General features: G+C 45.6%; 1 protein-coding gene and 1 non-coding gene across 3 annotated transcripts in view; both read right to left on the bottom strand.

Annotated features, from left to right (window-relative positions):
* LOC126535529 (AP-5 complex subunit mu-1-like) overlaps positions 1–23,160 on the bottom strand; it is a 196,152-nt gene that overhangs the window by 19,027 nt on the left and 153,965 nt on the right. For both annotated transcript variants that reach the window (XM_050182341.3, XM_055073185.2), the window contains 3 exons: positions 19,932–20,029; positions 12,627–12,712; positions 4,636–4,754 (listed from right to left, as the gene is read on the bottom strand). In XM_050182341.3, the coding sequence (XP_050038298.1) occupies positions 4,636–4,754; positions 12,627–12,712; positions 19,932–20,029 (303 nt within the window). The remainder of the gene's footprint in view (positions 1–4,635; positions 4,755–12,626; positions 12,713–19,931; positions 20,030–23,160) is intronic.
* Positions 11,288–11,361, bottom strand: TRNAS-GGA (transfer RNA serine (anticodon GGA)). The gene has a single exon. It is a non-coding gene; the product is annotated as a tRNA-Ser (tRNA).

Below are 23,160 nucleotides of genomic sequence, written 5' to 3'. Positions count from 1 at the left end.
GAAACCGAAATCGGTGTGTGCCATATTTGGCACAGTATGAACTTGAAATACAACATATGGTAACGTGCTGCCATCTGTTCAATAGCCCGAAGCTGCAGGTCACTCTATCACAAGATGTAATTTTGACGATCGGTACAGTGAGGGCGAATTGTCTACCAAACAGCCGCCTGAAAAGCGAAAAGGAACTGAAATGTAAAGGACGTGGTGCTTCAGAGGCACTCACAAGCGCGATAGATGACGTAGAGTTATCGTGTGTGCGTTGATACGATAACCGCGCCGTGACATTTCTGTCGAGCTTTGTTGGGAGAGATCCAGTCCAAAAGACTAAGCGCTGGTTTACCTCCGCCAAGGTGTTTCGCGAAATTGATTGCCCCAGCGTAGTAAAGGTCCATAACAGGCACATGGGTGGTGTCCACCTGCTGGACTCTCTGTTTGGACTTTACTGCATACATATCAGATGTCGAAGAAATGGCACTTTCGAATTTTTACGCCTATGCTAGACTTATCGGTAGTAACAGCATGGGTATTGTACAGGAGGGTGCAGGAGCAGCTTAGGAGGAGACAAGTACTACCGCTGGCTCAATTAAAAGCAGGAATTGCAGAATGCCTTACCTCGCATAACAAGTGCCTACCCAACTAGCGACCAGGAAGGACTTCTAGTCAGGACATCGAATTCCATGTTCAAGTCAAAAAAGCACAGGGACCAGCGGCCGCAATGCCACCCAAAGACGACCGATCTGACCAAGTCAGCCACTGGCCAGAATTTGACGAGAAGAAACAAAGATGTAAGCGGCCACCTTGCACAAACAAGTCGTCGGTAAGATAGAAGAAGTGAAACATTCATCTGTGCCTGAACGCAGCAAACAACTGTTTCATTTCATTCCCCACATCACATTAAAAGGCCACCGTCCGTGAAGCTTTGTTTTCCGCCCATGGCAGCAAGAGCGCTCAGCCATCTTCATGGTGTGCCATATTTGGCACAAAGCTTTATCTTTATTATTACAGTCATGTTTGTTCATTCAATCAATAATGAAAGCTGAAGAAATGACTTTCATAATTCATGCAATAGAGGGTCAAAAGGAATCTCACATATTTTTAATTTGTGATCTCGCCTTTTAGAAACATATGTGGGCGGCTGAAAATACAATTACCTGGCTATCCCCGTATTAGAGTGGTATACGTTATGAAGAAATTTTAATCTGAGATTTCGGCGACGGTGTTCAAGAAGATGCCAATTTAATGCTTTTTTGCTTTCTGTCATGCTAAGCATCCTGTCATAATTGCCAAGGACAAACCGAACTGCCCTGTTCTGCACTTTTTCTAGTTTATCTACAAGTTCTGTAGCATGTGGATCCCAGCAAACACACGCATACTCCAGTGTACTGCGCACATGTGTGAAATACAGTTGCTCCCTAAGTTTCTGTGGCAAGCTACTAAAGTTACGTTTCAAAAAATCTAATGCTCCGACAGCCTTGTTCCTAACATGAGTAACGTGTCTGTTCCACCTTAGATCAGCAGAAAAAAATACATCTAAGTATTTATATTCTGACACTTGTTCAAGAGTAGCATTATTTATAGTGTTACGATTGCTGTCGTATGAGCTCTTCCAGGTAAAGGTGACGTGGACACTCTTTTTCTCATTCAGTGACATTTTCCATTTTGCACACCATATGGCAATCAAATCCAAATCGTGTTGTAGCGCTTGTTGGTCTGATTCGCTGTTGATGACCCTATATACTATACAGTCATCTGCAAACATTGTAAATATTTATTTATTTATTTACATGTACCTTACAGGCCTTCGAGAAGCTATAGTGTAAATGGGGAAATACGGTAACATATTAGTATGGAATCGGGAAAGAAATAAACTGCAGCATAATGAAAGGAGTACGCACAGAACATGGAAAATTATTACATTAGCAAATACAATATGTAGAGCAATAACAATAAATGGTAAACAACAACATAATAGCATAATAACATTGTAAACATTTTTGCATGTTATACAGTAGTAAGTATTGTAAAGAAATTGGGACCACTGAAATTCTTTAACTTGTAGAAAAAATGCAAGAAAATTACAAAAGACATGACGTGTTTAGACGGTTGAAACGGCATATTGATCGTTTAGCAGATTGCGAAATGCAGTGTGTTTATATTGGCATGCAATGGTATCTGGTAGTGCGTTCCATAAACGGACCGCACGGGGCAAAGTTGAAAAATTAAAAGCGTGTGTGTTGCCATAAATCGCGACAGCGCGTCGACTTGGCGTTGACCTATTGAAACCCATGCGCTGATGTTCACCTCTTCGTCGGGCTCGAAGAACGGCGGGCAGACTCCGATGGCGCTCGCCCTTCCAACTAGGGAGAGGACGCGCCCTCGCGGTCCGGGCAGGCTGCCAGCTCCGGTTCCTCTGTGATTAACACGTTTGTTAGAATATGGTGCGCAAAAGCTCCGTCAACGAGTGTGCTTACCTGCTTTCGGCGTGCAAAGCGGCTGCATCACGGCGGGCGTTATACACATCTTTCTTCCACACGCCGCGCCATTGGGCTGCAGTTCTCACTGCCGGGCCCTCAGCATTCAGCAAGGCAGTCACTGGCTGCCAGAGCTCCTCCTTGCGCGCCGCCGTCAGCTGTTGACCCAGCACACACGACGCCTTCGCAAGGTAGGGGTGCTCTTCAACAAATGACACGAGTATATCACGCGGCCTCGCTCAAACATGAGGACCCAGTTTCGGATTCGGCGCGCAAACTGGCAAGTCCAAAACGTAAACAAAGCGAGGCAACTTGTTTGCATAACGTATGGCACACCACCTAGCGACTAAATAAGAAAACAACACAAATAAAATTACAACTCCCAGTAGCGGCCTGCGCCGCAAGCTCACATTTATTACTGAAAATATATTTGCAAGTGTTCTATACAAACGAATGTTTTTTTATCAAACCAGCAACATCCTTCACTTGCTATACCGTCCCCTAAGTACAAACAAAAATGATGACGTGATCTTCCGGCAGACCGCCGCTCGTTGATTGGTTCCCCTCACGCCGCCCCGTTCCACTCTTTCTCCGAGTGACGTAATCCAGACGTAACAGCCAAAGGGAACCGGTTCCCAAAGGAACCGCTACAGAATACGGCCCCTGCTTACTACTCGAAATTTTCGAATCCCCGAAAATTGCTTTTTCGGTTCTATTAGGTCAGCTTTGCCGCAGTACAGCTGTTATGCGGCGAAGCATATGTACGGTATTGCGGTGCAGTATATTTGCCGTGCAGTAAAGAGTACCAAAGTAATAATGGGGCACTGTCATAGGGTCCCTGCTGGTGCCTATGGCTACTCGATACTATAAGCTCTAATGCCCAGACTGTGCTGCGCTGCCTCTTCATGCACCTGGACAACACATGCCACCAGGTCTCTGTGTCTGCTGCTAATCTGGCTAAGCGCCTATAAGCATTGTTTCCAAACTACAAATTTGACCAAGTAGCAAGCTTGGCATGTTTGTAGACTCATGTCTTAAGGTGGTTGATTAGTACTAGTATTCTTTAATGGCAAACTAGATTAAAGACCAGGCTTTAGAAGAAGCAAGGAAAACTTAAACGCCAAGGAACCTAGGTACGTTCTCAACAACAAAAACTTCCAAGAAGAACCTTCCACGTCAGCACTGTCAAAAGACTGACAAGTTCATCAACCAGCAGCAATTTTAAATGCCACAAGCACAGGTAGAAACATATGTGCATAATCAAATTTTGGACCAAGAAGAAGATCTATGTGAGTGGTGGTGTAAGCATGGCACCCACTGTTCGCTCAGCTTGCGATAAGGTACCTGCCAATACCAGGCATTAAAGTGTCCAGTGAGCAGCTCTTTTAGGTATCTAAAGGAACTGGGACATGCAGGAGGGTGCTGCTACTCCCCGAACGTGTCGAGCAGCTATCTTTCCATCATGACAACATTAAATAACTACATTTATGATATCCTCAAGCAAAAGTGTTGTACTATAGAGTTTTGTTGAACACAAACCATAATTTTTTGTACGTTAGTTACTATGCAGTAAACTTGCTTTATTTTATACCTATGCCTAGTAAAAAAGTTTGAATTTCTGCAAGACCAGTAGTATTCATATTCAAAAAATGTTCGATTCGATTCGATGCGATTCGATTCACACTTGGTTTTTATTTTACGAATTCTCTTCAAAACTGAAAATTTTATATTCGCATACCCCTACTTCTAGGCAAAATTTCACTGCTGTGAAGCCATACCTCAAGGCAAAAGTCGCATATAACCTGCACCCTGACTTTATGGTAAATTTTAAAGATTTTTGGCGTGGGTTATAAGCAGCAACATATGGTACTTGCAATGGGAGATGGGAGCAGCAGGTGGTGCGCAGAGCGCCTGCCTGCCCTTAAATAATGCCTGCAAACCCTTAAGGTGGTAATAAGTGAAAAATAATATGAAACATCAAAGCACAAAGAAATGAAAAATGAAATTGTGGCAAAATATGACTCCAGCTTTGTTCCAGTTCAGGCCATTAATGATTTGTGTATGTTCCAACAACTGATTTCAGCTTTTCACTTCAATAGCTAGGTAGCAAAGCTGCCAGCCAGCCATGCTTTGCCACCTTTAAAGTAGCAAAAGGCAGGCTGACCTGTACGTAAGACGTGAGGCCCGTGCAGAGCATAGAAGCATTGATGTCTGCTGGTTGTTCCTCAAAGTGGACCGCGCCCGTTAGTGAGACTTCCTGAGAAGATGCTGGAAACTTTTGCCCTGCAGGGACAGAATGAACATCAACTGCAATTAACCTCTGTCAAAAGAAAGGGGGGGGGGATATACACCATTGACTGATTCTCTTATGTCAATTATTATTGTGTGCAGCCGCTATAAACTCCTAAATGCTCAGTACATTCACTGAGACTTTCATGTAATCTTGAGGCCCACCGGTATTTGTGAAAAACTGAGAATGACTTGAAAAAATACATACTTGAAATCAGCGTGCAAAAAACCACAAAGTGCATAACACGAGCACTACCTAACAACTACAGTTTATTAAGAGCAACACATGAAACACCCATTTTAGTACAATTGAAGAAAGGTTTGCAACCACACGCATTACTATGTGCTACGAAATGCGAGATAGGTATTCCCTTTATTGTGGCCACTAAAAATTAATGTTAAGCACACAAAATAATAAAGTTTGCAAACTTGGAAAAGCTTTCCATATACAAAGGCAGCATGACAATTGCGTATCCGAACCTTCTGTCTCTGTTAGACTGTGAGACGCAGCTGCCTGCTGATTTATCTCATGATGTTCCTTAATGGTGCACGCTTACACAAGTGGTGTTTTCATTTTGTCTGTCGCTTTTAATAAACTTGTGTTGTAAAAGGCCAGCCACCCTGTGACCTTACATTTCTTTTTTCATCATTTCCCACAATGGCTTAAAGTATGCATTCATCATAACTAGCCCAACTTTATATAAAACCTTGCTGCTACCTGAAGAACTTTTGTAAACTGCTGGATAATGCTAAGAGACTCCTTCAGTCTGAAAAAGCATGTAGCTTCCGTGCAGCAGCATGTGTGTGCTACCAATTGGCAAGCAAGGTCGCTGACTTCAAGGCCAGTCTTCGTTTTTGTGTCACCGGAGAGTAATGGCTTTGCCTCGGGGCCAACTCTGAGGCCAGTTATTCGAATACATGTGCAGCACAGAAATTCCTTTAAGAGACAACCACTAGACTGATTTCAATTAAATTTATTGCATTTGACAAAAAAATTAAATTCCAGTGACTCTAGAAAACTTACTTTTTTATTTGGGCCTCAATATTTTGTGGAATGATTACTAAAAGTCACTAAGTTGAACAAAAAATTGAAGCAAAAAGTTTACAAATCCATAACTTTTCACCAAAAACATTACCAAAGTTCTGTAAACTGCATCTGTTAGAGCATATCAAACAGTCACAGTGGATATAGTATATATGTACAGCTCAAGTTAAAATTGTTCACATGTTTATGATGGCTTTGCAAAAGTCCTACTCGTGAATAACTAGCATAGTTGAAAGTAGTGCATACTACATAAATTTTAGAATTATCACTAGGTGCAGTTTACAGAATTATTATATTCTTTTTTATTGCCAAGTTACAGCATTGTAAACTTGACACTTGAATTGAGTTCTTTAATATTGCAATTTTCCAGAATAGTTGAAAATACAGTTCCTACTTTTACTATTGCTTAATTTATTTTTCTAAATGCAAGATAAGTAATCAAAATGGATCGAGTGGTTGCTAAGAAAAGGAGATTTATCCATTCGCGTGTACTTATAGAGGGAAAATCTGGTGCACGTTGCTCTTCAACGTCCCATTTCTTTCATTGCAGTGAGTATTGTGTGGGTACTCGCACAGAAGTTGAACAGCTCTTTTGGTACATACTGCTGACTGGAGCTTCTTGCATTTTTCACCTTTAGCGCTTCATAAGGAAGCTTACAAGGGGTCTGTAGCACTGAGAAAAGGGGTTAAGAGAACAACTGGCAAGTAGAGCAGCAGGAAAGCCTCATGTTATAACGAGTTTTTGTACCTGCTGTGGAAGCCTAGCATAGCACCTCAGCTCCTCTCTGCCTGCCTTACAACGCCAGGCCCTAAGAAAACCCAAAGTGCACTTTGTTCTCTTCTGTTCGGCCAGCCATGCAATTAAACAGAGCTCTATGTTATGCAGCACTGCATGGTGTGATGTTGGTAAAGTGCGTCGCACCTTGGCATCCAGCCCTCACACCACCATGCAAGAGCTCCTAACAACATCACTTATTTTATTTATTTATCCTGTAGGCCTTGCACAGGCTCGTACAAGAAGGAGGTACAGGTGCTGTGTGTGGGCAGTGCTAATATGAGGAACACAATTTATAAAGAAAAGATGCAGAACAAAAAATGCTGAAAATGCAAATAGATGTAATTCCACAATAAAAACTATCAGTCATCGAGCACACTTTAAAACCACTATCATTGATCAAGCAGAGATTTGCAAAACAATTGAATTTCGGAAACAAGCAGCATCAGCATTAGTGAAATTCACAACACTATTTGGCAGTCCATTCCACATTTCTATAGCTTTGGGGAAAAAAAGAGCACTTGAAAGTGTGACACCATGTGAGAAGCAGCTGGATGCACTTGTCATAGTTGTTTTTACCAGAATGCCAGCACGGTGGCTTCAGGTATTCCTCCTCCTCAATTTTTATGATTCCATGATAAAGTAGAAAAATGATTGTAGTGAAATTGGATCGAAAAGACAGAATTTGGATGCACGTTTGGACGCACAAACAAGTTAGCAATAATGTGATGCAAGAATTTATTGTAGATAAGTCTAATTGCTTTACTATGTATTATTTCTAGTTTTTCGACAAGACAGGCTTGGCTAGGGTGCAAAATTATACTTACATACTCAAAAATAGGTGTTAAAGAGTTTTGTGAGCAGTTAATTTGACCTGTCGTGACCTCAGCTTCTCGCAAACTGGTTACATTCCAGTACGGTGTGACACAAAACCAGTTTCAGCAACCGTGATGAATTCCTAATTTGAGCACTTTTTGGATAAACCAAATTATAAAAATGTATATCGGCAGGTCTTTTCTGCCATTTACTGGTAAATACTAAAAAAAACTACAATTCCTAGTTATATCTTCTTGATACCCAAGGACAGCTCAGGGAGATTAACTGCCTTTCAAGTCAATTCTTACCAACTGGCAGGTTACAAGTGCAAAATATAGCTGTTTTGTATAAATGCCACGGTCAGGTGCTGAAAGCAGCACCTTCATGTATGTAGACAAGGTAACCATCACATGCTTGCTATGGTAAAAACTGCTTTTCTTTGCCTCTGATTTTATATAGTGTACTTGCATTTGTGTCGTACATTTGTACACTTCATGTTATTCTTCTTTCTTTTTATATTATATAGCACATTTTTTCCACTGCTGTAATGTGAGAAACACATACTGAGGTTCTGTACTCGCGGACAACTTTTCTTGGCTATGAAGCGAAAGCTATGGGGGCACCGGTTTCGGTTTTGCCAACCTCGCACAACCTCGTTACTTTAGTGAAGGCAGATACAATCAACTCGGCATGAACCAATATTTATTCACATCCAATATATAACAAGTTCTGAACAGCGAGCATCGCAGCCTGCGTCGGAGCTCCGAAGCAGCTGTATGGTGTCAGTTAGGACTTGGACACGCAACCGACAATGTCGTCGGTAGAGCCGGCGCAGCCGTCAGCTCGCCCACTCGTTTGTACAAACTGGAGATTGCAATTCCCAAATCGGTTCGATCAATTTCCGCGTATAGGCTGGAAAATCCTTTTGTGTGTGCTTCAACAGTCTTTTGTTGCTAAAGTTGGTTAACAGCCTCTCAGGGGAGTTGATTGGCCGGACAGCAAGTGACGAAAACTCGACAGAAGACACAGGTGTCATTTTGCGTTTGGTGAATGTGCAAAACGTGTGACAGTCTCGGGAGTGTGAAAACTGGAAAGAGCAAATTAAGAATACAATAAAACACTAATAGCTGGCTGGTGAATGTTAAGTATCGTTTCAAATGAGGTGCTGTAACAAATAAAAAACAAAAGGAAGTATTGTTTTCTATTTCCCATGCAAGAAAACTGCAGGATTACTTCCAGCAGCGGTAAAAGAGGCATGCTTAGTTTCCGTAGCCTTCGCTTCATAGCCAAGAAAAGTTGTATTTTTAAAAAATTTAATTTACAGGATACTGCCGGCCTTAGTCATAGGCCTTAGACAGGAGTGGACAGTGCGATATGCAGATGAACAAAACAAAAATTAACAGGATCCGCACAAGCCGTACAGAACATTCTAACGAAAAATGCATAAAAAAATTTCAATATATTTTAAAATACAGATATTCGCTGAACCGCAAAAACTGTACAGAGCATATTGATAACAACGCGATATTGATAACAAGGAGTCTCATTCCTACTGGTATGCTGAAAGACATCACGCATGCTCGGTAGGTTGAGCAGCAAGAAATCTACAAATAGTAATGACAAGCAAGCGAAAATAACACTTCCGTATATTGTAAATCAAAAAGGAAAAAGAAAAATTACATTCATACATACATATACATATAACATCAAGTCTAAATGCTATTCAGCTGGTTGCAGAATGACTGGACGGTCGGGCATTCCACTGTACTTGCAGAGAGCGCGTTCCACTCACCTATCGTCCGAGGAAAAAATGTGTTTTTAAATATGTTTGTTCTGCAAGAAAATTCCTTTATTTTCTTCTGATGATTAGATCGTGTTGCACGCCTAGTGACTAAAGTAATATACATATCCTTATCTATCCCCAGCATATCATGGTAAAGTAAATACATGTATTTCAGACGGTCCCTATATCGCCTTAATTTTAATGTTTCCAGGTTAATTTCGTTAATAAGAACTGTCGGAGATACGTGCCAGCTATAACAGTTAAACACGAATCTAACAGATTTTCTTTGAATATTTTCCAATTGAGTAATGCTCTTCAGGGTGTACGGGTCCCACACTACCGAGGCGTACTCAAGAACTGGCCTAATATACGTTTTGTACGCTAAAAGACGGATTTCTTTTGTGGACTGTCGAAGCAACCTTCTCAAGTAACCAAGCTGGCGCATTGTCCGTGAGTATAGAGGCCTAGTCAGGTGACTGCTAATGTAGCCTTTCGTCTCCAGCATCATGACAATCATGTATTGCCAACCAAATAAACTGGTGCAATTATTTAATTAATTAATTAAACATAAAAATGAGGACGTAACTGTCCCATGTATACTTGGAAGAAGTGGAGCCGAGACCCGAGCTTACAGTGAACACAAAAGAAGTGCTTTACTGCATCATCCAAAACTGCCGTAGCCCTGCTCTCCTCACATCCCCTTCTGCTTGCAGCAGCAGGTGGTGCTAGTAGCCGGTGGCGCTACAGCTAGTGCAGCACAACACCAACAATTGTCACACTCCTCCCCCTTTAGTTCTTGTCATGGTGAATATCGTTTCACAGGGCGTCTTGTCCGGGCACTTTTTCGCAGCCAGACAGAACTTTCTCCCAATGGCATGACCGCTGCTGGCAGCCCAGTTCTCTTGTGGGGCTGACTTTGTGGCTGTTCTGGTTCAGCAAAAGCTCCTGCAGGCTCCACAGGCTCTGTTGCTTGTTGCTCAGCTGGCTGATCTAGAGGCACAGTGTTTGCTGGTGGTGGTGGCTGTACGAGGTTGGGGCAAATGTGGTCCCCATGACTGTACCACACAGTTCCATATTGTAATACAACCTCAGATGAGGTGCGGCTCGTAGGGCAGTTAACTGAAGCAGGTATCCATGGCGGACCTGATTGGAAGTTCCTGATGAACACTGTGGCACCTGGGTCCATTATTACCGCAATGCAGCAACCCTTGTCCGCACGCAGTTTTTGCTTTAGGATAGGATAGGGATAACTTTAATAAAGTGCAAGCAAACGACGGTTTAACGCGTCGTGACGCTGGCCAAGCGTCGACCCAGGGTTATACCCTACTCTACACTACCCCAGTTGGGCCTGTTTGTAGTGGGTCATGAGGCTTGTGCTTTTCGAGCGCACCCCGGGCCTGCTGGATGGCCCATAGTTGTGAGTCCTTGTCTGCAGACTGCAGTGCAGCTTGAAGTTCGGGCGAGTAAGTCCTGGAGGTAGCTGCCGTCGGGAACCTGGCGCAGTCCCACATGATGTGCCATTGGTCCGCCGGACCCGCTGCACAAACACCACACAGCCCACTCAGATAGAGCTCTGGGTGAAACACGTGCAGCATTGCGGGGGCGAGGAGTGACGCGGTCTGTATTTGCCTTAGGAATACGGACTCGTCCCGAATGAGTGCCGGGTGGGGAGGCAGCATTGTCCGTTGAGCTAAGCGGTAACACTTGGTTATTTCGGCATAACTCCTCAATCTGTCCTTCGTTTCGAACTACCACACGGAACGGTCACTCTCGGGGGCGCGGAAGGTAAGCGCTCGCGCCGCCGAATGGGCTGTCTCGTTATGGTTCGGTGAGGATGCACACTCGCTGGCATGCGCCGGGAACCACTTGATACGGACGATGCTGCCACGGTCTTGCAGTTGGAGCTTGCTGATGATGGCGGCCGCCGGCGCGCATATTCGCCCCTTGGCAAAGTTGCGCACGGCATTCCTCGAATTGCTGAGCATGGTGCGACACTCAGCCTCGGTGAATAAAGAAAAAATCAGACACCCACCCGCTTGTAGCAATTGCTACAAAGAAAACCCATATGGGTTCCTTGAAAGAAAAGCCTCATAGTTGAAGAAAAATTCATCCTGGTCCGGGACTCGAACCCGGGACCACCGCCTTTCCAGGGCAGTCGCTCTACCATCTGAGCTAACCAGGCGGCTAGCAGATGGCAGGGCGAAGTCGAATTTGTCGACAACATGAAGCAACAGCAAGTGTTTGACGTAGTAGTTCTGCGGAAACCCGCAAGGTGGAGAGAAGTAATGAATAAAGGGAAATCAGACATCAGACATAGATGCGGCCCGTTATGAATGGTGACGTGGTTTCATGGTCGCAATCACGGACCAGAGCGGAACTTGCATTGCGAGCGCGGCGACACGCACAAAAGAGATGAAGGCGGCCAAGGAAGTGGCGATAGCCTTCGCGGTGGCCACCACGGATGCCTAGGTGATGATAAGCGACTCGCAGGCAGCGACACGCAACTACACTAACAGCCGGATCTCCCGGGAAGCCGCCCGCATTCTCCAAGTTCAAGATAGCAATATTTGCCACAAAAATGACAGTTTCCTCATATGGACCCTCAACCACACGGACCCTCCACTCCCGGGCAACGAAACGGCCCACGCCGCGGTTCAAGGACTTGCATGCCGAGCCACTGCGCCCGCTGGCAACCCGACATCTCGCCCACCGTGAGAGCGATGCGGGAGTGGACGTGGTGGGATTGCATGGAGACTTTCAGAGACATCACACAACACTAGATTGAACAGATGTAAATACCCACCACTGCACACCAAACTAAACAAGAAACAGGCGGTTGCCTGGAGGCAATTGCAGACACACACATATCCAAACCCGGCGATCCTTCACCTCTGCTACCCCAACATTTATTCGTCCAATGATTGTAAAGCGTGCAGAGCCAGAGCGACGCTGCAGCACATGCTGTGGGCATGCACAGGTAGCAAGCAGCAGGAGTCCCTGACGAACGGGGTAGACATGGCAGTCTCGAATCGAGGGGCGCGTTGGGAGGCAGCCCTGCTCAGCTACGACCTCACTGATCAACTGTGGGCCGTCCGGCATGCCGAGGAAGCCGCCCGTGTCCAAGGACTCGAGGCCGTCACCTAGGCTGGGGTGCTTATGGCCCCACGCCACCCAAATCGCCAGACATTTAGAATAAAGTTTGCACTCACTCACTCACTTGAGATTTCCTCCAGTGTCTTGTTCCTGTTGTACATGCAGCTTTCACGATCACTGTTTGTTTGTTATTGTGTCGTTAATTAAAATTATGAAAAGGCACCAACTTGCACAGCTTACCATTTTCTTTATAAAGTACTAGAGTGCAAGGGTAAAGTAACAAGCTATGAAGAGAGTGTCTATAAGCTAGAATGATAGCCATGACTGAAGCTATGCATTGCTTGAGATGCTCACCGATCGTCCACAGCAGGCTGCACTTGTCTCTGGCCAGGGAGACACTGCCACAACTGGGCGTCAGGCATGACTTCTTGATGCGCCCCCTGCATGGAAAACCTGCCCTTACTACACTACAAGCACAGCCACACATCCTGTTCCAAGACTTACAGGTGCTATCAAGGTTTGGACATCAGGTAGCCTATGATTATCCAATATTATATCTTCATGAAGTGTTTGTACAAGTTATGCTTTAAGAGTCGCCAATATTATTTGGGTTGTAGAATGCAAACATTGTTCTCTGTAGAGTCACAATTTCAAATACTTTGCTTGAATTATCACATTGTTCTTTGCCGGGTAGGAAGCGTGCAGACGTCTCGCACAACACTGTCTACTCTCCTCCCTCGGCTGCGCCACTGCACTGTGTTGATGACAATCATGTCTCTCCTACCGATAGCGCCATCTCTCGGCCTTGCCATTGCTGTCTCCACCACACAGTCCTTACAAGTCTTCCTCCTGTAGAACATAAACCTGTCACGGGCATGTCCAGTTGGGGTTCATAAGGTGCTGTCATCTGGTCAGCATTGGCTATTGCACGACGGAGCGCTGTCATGGGATCTGTCAGTAGGAAGTCATTAGCGCCAACAATCTTTGTAACCCTATAAGGTCCTGAACATTTTGGTGTGAGCTTCAGTGAGATGCCTGTTGCTGCATTACTTAATGTATGGCTGTCCAGGCAAACAAGGTCACCTAGTTTCACGCTAACTGGCCACCTGTGGTAGTCGTAACATACCTTTTGTTTCACCCAACAGGCAATTTGTTTCTGTGAGTAAATTCAAAGGCCTGGGCAAGGTACTGGCGAACTTCTTCGGAGAAGGCATGGTAGGCCGCAGCAGGTGGGTCAACGTTGTCCTTGGTGCCAGGTTGTCCTCATGGAGTGCGCCGCTCTTGACATAACACAGGAAGGCAGGTGTATACCCTGTCTCAACACATTTCGAGGTGCGGAGAGCAAAGGCGATTCCAGGGATGTGAGAGACCCACACCCTATGGCTTGTGCAGTAGGACCGGGGGCATTCTTTAACTGTGCCATTATAACATTCTACCATCTGTCCAGCGGGTGGTAAGGCACGGTATGGCAGTCTTTTATGCCCCATTGCTTTTGGAGGTCCTTCCAAAGTGTACTGACAAATTATACAGTTTTAGCATAGCGTACGCTATAACACTGCATATGCTAAAGAATAGCGGGTCGCCACTGTGCATGCGCAGAACGCTAAATGAAATAGCAGGTATAGCGGGCGCATGCAAAGCAAACAAGCTAGCGTTCTCGGTTTCGCGGGGTTAGTGGAGTGGTATCGCGAAGTCTTGCCAAGGTGAGAGTGTGCATTTCAAGATGGTGCCTGACAGTGCAAGCAATGTTTCAATCATGAGCGCAGCGGCCAAAGGCAATTCTCGCATGCGCTTTTCGTGACATTGAATTGCTGCACGAGGTAAGGGAGGCCAGCCCTTTCGGGGATCAGAGCAGATGTGCCCTGATGGCAGCTGTTCTGAATGCAGCAACCAGCAAAACATTCACAGCACGCAACATGCGCAAATGTGCGGAACTGATGCTTTAGCGCTACTCATCGAACAAACAGAAGAACCTCCGCAAGTGAGTTGATTTGTTCATTAGGTGGAATATATTAATATGAATCTTAAACTGCAAGTGTAAAAATGTTATTCATGACCTTATAGATCCGGCGCAGAGGAACAGTACAGTGAGAAGGAGCACCTTCTGCAGGACATCATTGAAAAAATGAAAAATGATGGCTTAACGATTAGCGCACTGCAATGTGCTAACAACGATGCAGCATCACAGCCAGCTCGTGAGCACCTCACGTCGACGCAAGCAGCAGCACAACGCTCAGCAGCAAACGCGAGAGACGCTGCCGGCGAAGCCTACATGTTGGAAGATGATTGGGACAACAGGGGTACGTAGTAAAGACTGGATGTTGCCATGAGGAATTGAGATGGCTTTTTCTACTACAGTGTGTATAATTTTGCACTGCAGATGCAATTCATTTGTTTTTAATTTGCATTGTTGTGTACTTACAAAAATTACTTGTAGATGTGAGCGAGTCGTCGTCATAGTTGTTCAACAACATGATAAACGTCGACGACGACGCCTCGGCTGAACAACAGCAGTGTTCTCAATTACCAAGCACATAAACATCCGTCAGTACAGCGCCTGCGGCATCGGCAATCTCACTATGCGATAATCAGGGGCCATCAGTTGCACCAAGTGGGAGCCTTTCCAACTGCGCTTCGCCCAGACCAACAGCACGAAGCAAGCTACAGCGTGGCAAGTAGCATCACCATTATCTCACAATCTTCAGTGAAAAAATAAGTGTATATAGAGTTCCACTTAAGTGCATCAAATGGTCTCCAATGCATCCGATGCCAAGGCTTACGCATAAGTGATCATATCCCCAAAAGCAATTGCTTGAGGACACTTGCTCACAGCGATCACGTCAGCCACCAGTGACATTGTAGAGCTGGCGTTTTGTCATCATTTGACAAGTGGGGAGGCTTGACCCTCACACATTCCCTGATGTTGTTTTCCCCGCATGGCTCTCGCGTCACCTGTAATTTGGCTTCTCCCTGTAGCTAAGCACCTGCAGCATTCGGTGTGGTTGTAGCATATCACAAGATTTGGTGTGAGTGCAGCTGTGAATGCTACTTTACAGCGGGGTTACTCGGGCGCAACAGGGTGTGGGCTCTTCCTCTTGGGCTTGGGGCTGGGAGCATGCAGAGTAGTCTTGCACACTGGTCAACACTTCATGGGACCGTCCCAAGAAAGGCTTCGGAGCAGAATACCAGGATGGACGAACTTGACCGTTCGAAAGTGACACCATTCGCTTGACTTTACATGCGAACGATTAGCTGTTGATATCTAGCATGGGAGCGAACATATTGACATATGGACCAGCTCGATTTGCTGCGTGCCCATTGGCATGTTCTATCAGTAATAATTCAGATGGCTATATATTGGTGTATAAAAGGTGCAATACATGCCCTTGTGATTGTCTCCACTACTGTGTGATTGTCTCCACTACTGTTTTATCGTTCCTTTGTCCCAAGGACACGTGTGAGACTCCACACCTGGCTGCCCAACGTGAACCTCTTGAGGCATCGGGCGATAGTTTTAACAGTTTTGCTCGGTTCGAGACAATATTTGTTTGAACCGAAGTATAGGCATAGCGTGGATTTTGATCACTAGTGTTGGTGGTGTGCTTTCTTGAGCGAGGCAGCGGTTGCTGTAGTGTGTTTGAACTTTTGAACATGTCAAGCCTTTTCACAAGTGTTCTTGATGAACACTGTCGGTAGGAGAGCCACATGGTCTGCATCCTAGGAAAGCGAGGCTTAGCTCCCATGGAGCATTGGCAAGGCTGAAGCGAGTGAGAACAGAAGCCTCATGGGTGGTGCGAGTTTCTTATATAAAGAGCTTCTTTTATCTCATTGACTCTGGAAGTTGTGGCTCTGGGAGCCGGGTGGCTATGAGCCATAGGTGGCACAATGGACTGTCTGGTATTGCGACCTGGCACCGGACGCTTTGACACCATCTGGGATCGTGGGTGTCGCCAACTTGGACGCTGTGTGTACCAAGCGGGGTAGAGGGCCACCTCACAGAGCTGAAGTCTCCTCGTGGCTGCCTGTCTTGAGCTTTTATTGGGTGGTATTTTCAGATGCTGGTTGCTGTCAGGGTAGTGACTCATTAGGCTTAAGGCTTAACAAAGCTGCCTGTCGCATATAGAAGGACACAACTTTGTGGAATGAGGCATTGAGTTGTCGAACTTTGCTTCCCTCAATTCTAGTCAATCTCGCATGAATTGAAATCACTTGCCTGACTGAAAAAAGCGAGCTTTGTTCCAATGAACTTAGCATCTGAGTAGCCGCCTGATCTTTCACTAGCCGAATTGAACATCTTACGACGTGGGTAACACACATACAGGATGGCTCTCCCTTACACTATTACAGTCTTTGTCCAGTGTATTGAGTGTATTGAGTGATCCAGATCATGAGAGTGAAATAATCAGAAGAATAAGAATGGGCTGGGGAGCGTTTGGCAGGCATTCGCAGATCATGAACAGCAGGTTGCCATTATCCCTCAAGAGAAAAGTGTATAACAGCTGTGTCTTACCAGTACTCACGTACGGGGCAGAAACCTGGAGGCTTACGAAAAGGGTTCTACTTAAATTGAGGACGACACAACGAGCTATGGAAAGAAAAATGATAGGCGTAACGTTAAGGGATAAGAAAAGAGCAGATTGGGTGAGGGAACAAACGCGCGTTAATGACATCTTAGTTGAAATCAAGAAAAAGAAATGGGCATGGGCAGGACATGTAATGAGGAGGGAAGATAACCGATGGTCATTAAGGGTTACGGACTGGATTCCGAGGGAAGGGAAGCGTAGCAGGGGGCGACAGAAAGTTAGGTGGGCAGATGAGATTAGGAAGTTTGGAGGGTCAACATGGCCACAATTAGTACATGACCGGGGTAGTTGGAGAAGTATGGGAGAGGCCTTTGCCCTGCAGTGGGCGTAATCAGGCTGATGATGATGATGATTGAGTGTATGCAGCGTGAGCGGAGTCACCCCTGGTTTGCTGTCACCTGCACATTGTCTGCGCTGCAGCTCCGGACTATGATCGAGCCACCCCAGACAATGGAGATGTCTGTGGGCAGTTTGTTGCAGCGACTTCAGCGGCCACCCGTGTACAGCTCGCAAAACAGCCAGCAGCGACAAGTGGCTACCGAGGCTCTCGCCAACAGAGCGTATTGGGGCGACCAATGCTTGCTTGTGCCACATAGTGCGTCGCCATTCCTGGGATCCTGGCCTGGACTTGTGCAGTTAAGTTTGCAGAGCTGCTGCTGTGACCAACGGATGCCAGCGGTGTACCTCAGAGATATTGTCGGTGCACATATTATGGACAGTGTGTAGATTTTCTCAGTGCAGCCACTGCCACATGTGCTACCTCTTGTTTGTGAAGCAAGTGATGATGTTAGACTGTGTGACATGTTTCGGCGGAGTATGTAGTGATTTAAGGTTGGGGGGGATGTGGGGAGGCTCACTCTCACGCATCCCGTGAAGTTGTTTTCCCCGCATGGCTCTCACGTCTCCTGTAATCCGGCTTCTTCACGTAGCCAAGTGCCGACTGTGGTTGGTGCGTTTCCAGCATATTACAAGAGATGGTGCGAGTATTGTGCTGCTAATGCCACTTAACGGCAATGTTACTCATGGACAACAGAGAGTAGGCTATTCATCTTTGGCTTGGGGTTGGCGAGCGGCACAGACCTTTTGCGAGTGCGTCAACCCGCTTCGTGGAACCCTCTGGCTAAAGGCATAGAGCAAGAAACCGGAATGGATGTACATGATCGTTCAAACGCACCGCTGTTCGTGTGACAACACACGTGAACAATTAGGCGTTGGTGTCCAGCATGGGGGGCAAACTTATTCACTCGCTATCCAGTCGCAGTGAGCCGGACTTGCTCGCTTTGTGGCACACCCATCAGATTGTTCTGTGTGCTGTGATTCGGCTAGCAGGCATTAGTGTATGAAAGGTGCAATAAATGCCCTTGTGATTGTTTGCACTACTCTTCTTTGTTTTCGTTCCTTTGTCCCAAGAACATGTGTGAGACCCCACACAAGACAAAAAAGCAGGATATCAGGTACATCTTACATGCATAAAATTTCGTGCCGAGATACATGCACAGGCTTCAATTTCAGAAAGCTTGTTTCGGCTGATGGTGCTTTTCTTCTGACCCTGTGCTTAAGGAGCTGGGGCTGCAGTTAACACGAGAATGCATGCCACCTGTGACCAACGAAAGGTCTCACACGAAAAATAGTATTGGTCGATCATGAGAGCAATAAGCTAACGTACGTGTGGCCATTACTCAACCAGTGCATTCTTTAAACATCAATAGCCTATCGTTAGTACACATCGGTTTCAAGCTACCACCCAAGCATATGAGAGAGAACACGAGATAGCTGCAACTGCTAACTGCAGAAAAAAATGATATCACCGCATACGTGAGGGATGTGAAAAGGTTTACCACCAGAGAAAGATGAACCAAAAATTCACCGCAACGTGTGGTGCAGAACGAAAGGGCAGAGCATATACAACTTGTGCGGAACACAATGCAGATAGCATGTATGCATGAGAGCATGCCGGTTTGTGGCCGGTAACAAGCCTTAATGGGACACACTTAAAAGAAAGCTTCAAATGGTTTGCCGCCACTCGTATCGCACCCCCTCACAAGGAGGAATGGCACATTAGAATCTTAGAAGATAACATTAGAAGTAATGCAATTTGAAGGTGACCGTAGCCAGTTGACTGAGTGAGGTAAATCTCCTCAAGCGCCCGTCAAGTCCCAACAAAGATGGTGGCGACTGCTCATCGCCTCTTTTTGTCGTCTGCTAGCCAGAGAACTTCCGGATAGTAGCCAGACCAAAATTGTCCTGCCTGGTTCTGGCAGCCTGTGGGTAGCCAGAAACGCCCAGCCTGAGTAAAACAAATGTGCGGTAAAAGTGCATTGCGCGGTAGATGGAGCAACGACAAAAATGAAGGCACTCTAGCTGGCACTGGCAGCCCATGGGCAGTCAGAAGTGGAAAATCGAAGAGGCCCAATGTTGGTGCTAACGACTTCCTGCTGACAGACCTCAAGACAGGGCACCGTCGCGGGATAGCCGATGCTGTCCAGCCGACGTCTTATGAACCCCGATTGGCCATGCCCGTGATGGATTTATGTACTGCGGGGGGAGACGTGTAAGGACTGTGTGGCGGAGACAGCAACAGCAAGGCCAAGAGATGGCACCACTGGTAGGAGAGAGATCATCGTCATCAACACAATGCAGTGGGGCAGCCAAGGCAGGAGAATACGCAGTGTTGTTTGTATGGACGATGACAAGCTGTGGTCCACAGAGAGAGATAGAGTCATGTCAGAGAGTGAGGACAAATGTAAATAAATTTCTATTTTGCGGAGGTAAAACTGGCTGGTTTATCATTTTCCAATTGTCAGAACCAGATGAAGTGCAACATTTTTTTTTTATTCAGGAAATTGGGTGAATGCTAGATTTTTACTTCTTTAGGAGCTCTCACACCAATTATGTTAATTTTATACTTTCAACCCATAAAAAGTGGGTGTGCATCAGATGAAGATGTGTGCAAGAATTGGGTAAGTACTGCGAAATGAAGGCAGTAGCAGCATTGCTGGGCATTTTCTTCCGTCTCTTCTCGAATTGAACCTGCCAGATAATTTGATCAGTGTCATCAGTCAGAGTGCAAGAGTACCTGTTAAAGAATGGAATCCTAACATCCAGTGACTGGAATGCATTCTTGATGCCTGCTTGCAGCTTCAGTTGGAGAAGAAAATCAATATGCTTGTCCCCCTGCAAGAGCAGAAATTGTTGCACAGTTACCAATCTACTTCTTACAGCTGTACTGGACACACCATGCACACATGAATCTGAAATTAGGAACATACCATGGTAAACTCAGAACAATGAATGAAAACACACAGAACATGCTGCTCTATTCTCTGTTTCGATTTGAGCGCTTTTGGTTCCCAAATGTGTGCCACTTAAGTTATGAACCACGCACCTTCAAACCTCAGTGCACAGTGAGTGCAGATAAACCTCTTCATAGTAAAGTCATGTCCAATACAAAAATGCCTTTTCTATCCTAGATTTGTTGTAAGAATATATTAATTACACTAATGTCAGAATTTTCTTTTACTTATACATTTGATAATTCATTATATCATGTACCATGAGACATCAGACATAATGTACCATATTTTCCTGTCTATAAGTCGCACCCTCCTCAAAACGGCAGTTCTTTAAAAAAAAAAGAACATATACAAGTTGCACCGGTGTACAAGATACAACTGTTCATTCAGTAAGCAATTTAAAAACTTGCTGAGGACCAGTTAGTAAGAAAATGTGACGAAAATACATGCTTGCAGTGGCCGCCACCTCTGCACGCATCCCTCTGTAGGCAGTGCTGACACATGTGCAAGCGCCTTCCAACATCTAGACAATACTCACACATGTACTTCTTTATTTTTTTTTCAGGTGACCGCTTTTCACCGCCCAACAAATGTTATCGCACCGTGCAGGACGCACCTGCGTGTATTGGAAGTTTCTCGAATGTAATCCATGGTTCTATCCACTCTGTTGTCACCGAACCTTGTGTAATCTGATTTCATATATGCGCAATGCGAATGGTGTAGAACTTTCTGGAAGACATGCAGGCACCAGCGATTACTCTGGAATCTTTGATGACTGATGCATAAAAGCCAATGCGTTTGACTCGCTGAGCAGATTTTCGACAATCACCGACTGTAATCGCCGCTATCATTGTTCTTCGAGTGTAGCCTGTTTTTGAGGGCACAGGTTCGCCCAATAAAATGCTAGTTCTGCCATTCACAGTTTTGCTACCTTCTTCACCGTCACTACTACGTGACATCTGGTGGAGGTGTTAGTGCGTTCATGTACCGAACACCCCCGCAAAGCCGCGATCCAAGCCCGAAACTCGAAGACAACACCAATGTCGCCAAGGACCAGTGAGCTAGCTGTAGGCCGCAAGGACTGCTACTGGAATACAGGCCTCTTCCCGAAAAGACTAGAGGGATCAAGCCCAAGTCAGCAACCCCAATGGCTGCCCCAGCCTCCCCCATTCTGCTGCAACCTCGAGACTCACCCGCCTTCCATGGATCATCATCTGAAGACCCAGAAACCTGGTTGGAGACGTATGAACGAACCGCGGCCTTCAACAACTGAGACTCCGACAACAAGCTGTGACATGTCTTTTTTGCATTGGAAGATGACACCAGGACGTGGTTTGGGAATAGAGAAGCCACCTTAATGACGTGGAACTTGTTCCAAAGTGGCTTCCTGCAGACATTCACAAGCGTCGTACGCAGAGAATAAGCCCAAGCACTACTAGAAACCTGAGTGCAGCTGCCCAATGAGACCATCGCAATCTTCACTGAAGAGATGACCTGTCTATTCCACCACGCCAACCCGGAAATGTCCGAGGAGAAAAAAGTCCGCCTACTCAACCATGGTGTGAAGGAGGAAATCTTTGCTGGAATAGTATGAAGCCCACCAAAGACCGTCGACGAGTTTCTTCACGAGGCCACCAGCATCAAGAAGACACTGAAAATGCGGAACCAGCAGTTCAACCGCCACACAAACTCAACAAACTACGCTGGAGTTCAGTCTCTGGCCACTAACGAACTTCGCAAGACTATCAAAGCAGTCCTACGACCACACCACCACTAGCAAGCCAATCCATCGCTCCACGCAGTATTCCAAGGAAGACTGACGTTTGGCAAGCCCCCGACCACCGTCCAGGAGAAGCCGGCCACATCTACCACCGATGTCCTTACTGTGGGCCATTGATGTCCTACCTGTGGGCCGCCGTCCGGCACGCCGAGAAAGCCGCCCATGTCCAAGGACTCGAGGCGGTCACCTAGGTCAGGATGCTTATGGCCCCACCCCGCCCAAATTACCGGACATTTTGAATAAAGTTTTCATTCACTCACTCTTCCAAGTGGTGAGACCATCAGAAGGTTCTCCAACATGTATACACAGTGCGCTCATGAAGAGACATCCTGGTTTGACTAACCCAGCCACACTCCTCATCCAGGACAATGCACGCGTGCATACTGGGCACCACACCATATGCACTTTGCACATTCTCAGTTGGGACGTACTGCCACATCTGCCATGGAGTCTCAACCTCATTCCAAATGACTATCATTTGTTTGGACCATAGGAGTTCAAGGGAGGCCAACAGTTGAGCAGGGACGACGTGGTTAAGCAGGCTGTCCATTTGTGGCTACAATGGAAGGAGAAATCTGTCTGAACTGCTGGCATTCATGCACTGCTGAAACACTGGGCTAAGAGCACCAGTTCCAAGAGGGATTACCTCAAGATGCGAGATAACTTCCACGTATCCAAACATGTTACATAATCCTGAAAAATAAGAAGTCTGGGTTTGACTTGAGTACCTCTGATACATTTACGTTCAGCATAAATTAAAATGTGAACTATTCTGAAAATATTTCAATGCACTGTTCTGTTTTTGGGCGCACTTCCACTTGTTACAGTCACTTAATTCAGACTCCAAAACACACACTTGGGACTACACTATGCTTGGAAAAAGAGAGAGAGAGAAAAACTGCAAGGAAGTTGACCATTAGGTTAATCATACTTACAAACTGGCTACAGATTGATTACACATCGCACCTCCATATGATTATGAGTAGCAGCTATTGCGATCAGTTATTTGCCTTCCAATGTATGCTGATGGTAATTCTGTCCCAGTACACTCTACACTCAAATAACTCTGACTCTAGTTGGCAATGTCATTAATTGAACACTGCTAAAAATTTTCATTCCATTAGGAACTCGTAGTGAAGTGGTTCATCATTCATAGATGTGAACATTTAAGAAATATGAGTAGGCATTTAATTGAGTTAACGGGCATTTGATGCTGTATGATAATGCACAGG

The sequence above is a fragment of the Dermacentor andersoni genome, chromosome 7 (assembly GCF_023375885.2).
Source record: "Dermacentor andersoni chromosome 7, qqDerAnde1_hic_scaffold, whole genome shotgun sequence".
NCBI classification, from domain to species: Eukaryota; Metazoa; Arthropoda; class Arachnida; order Ixodida; family Ixodidae; genus Dermacentor; species Dermacentor andersoni.
Note: the sequence above shows the minus strand (reverse complement) of the source record. Positions and strands in the feature narration are given on the sequence as shown.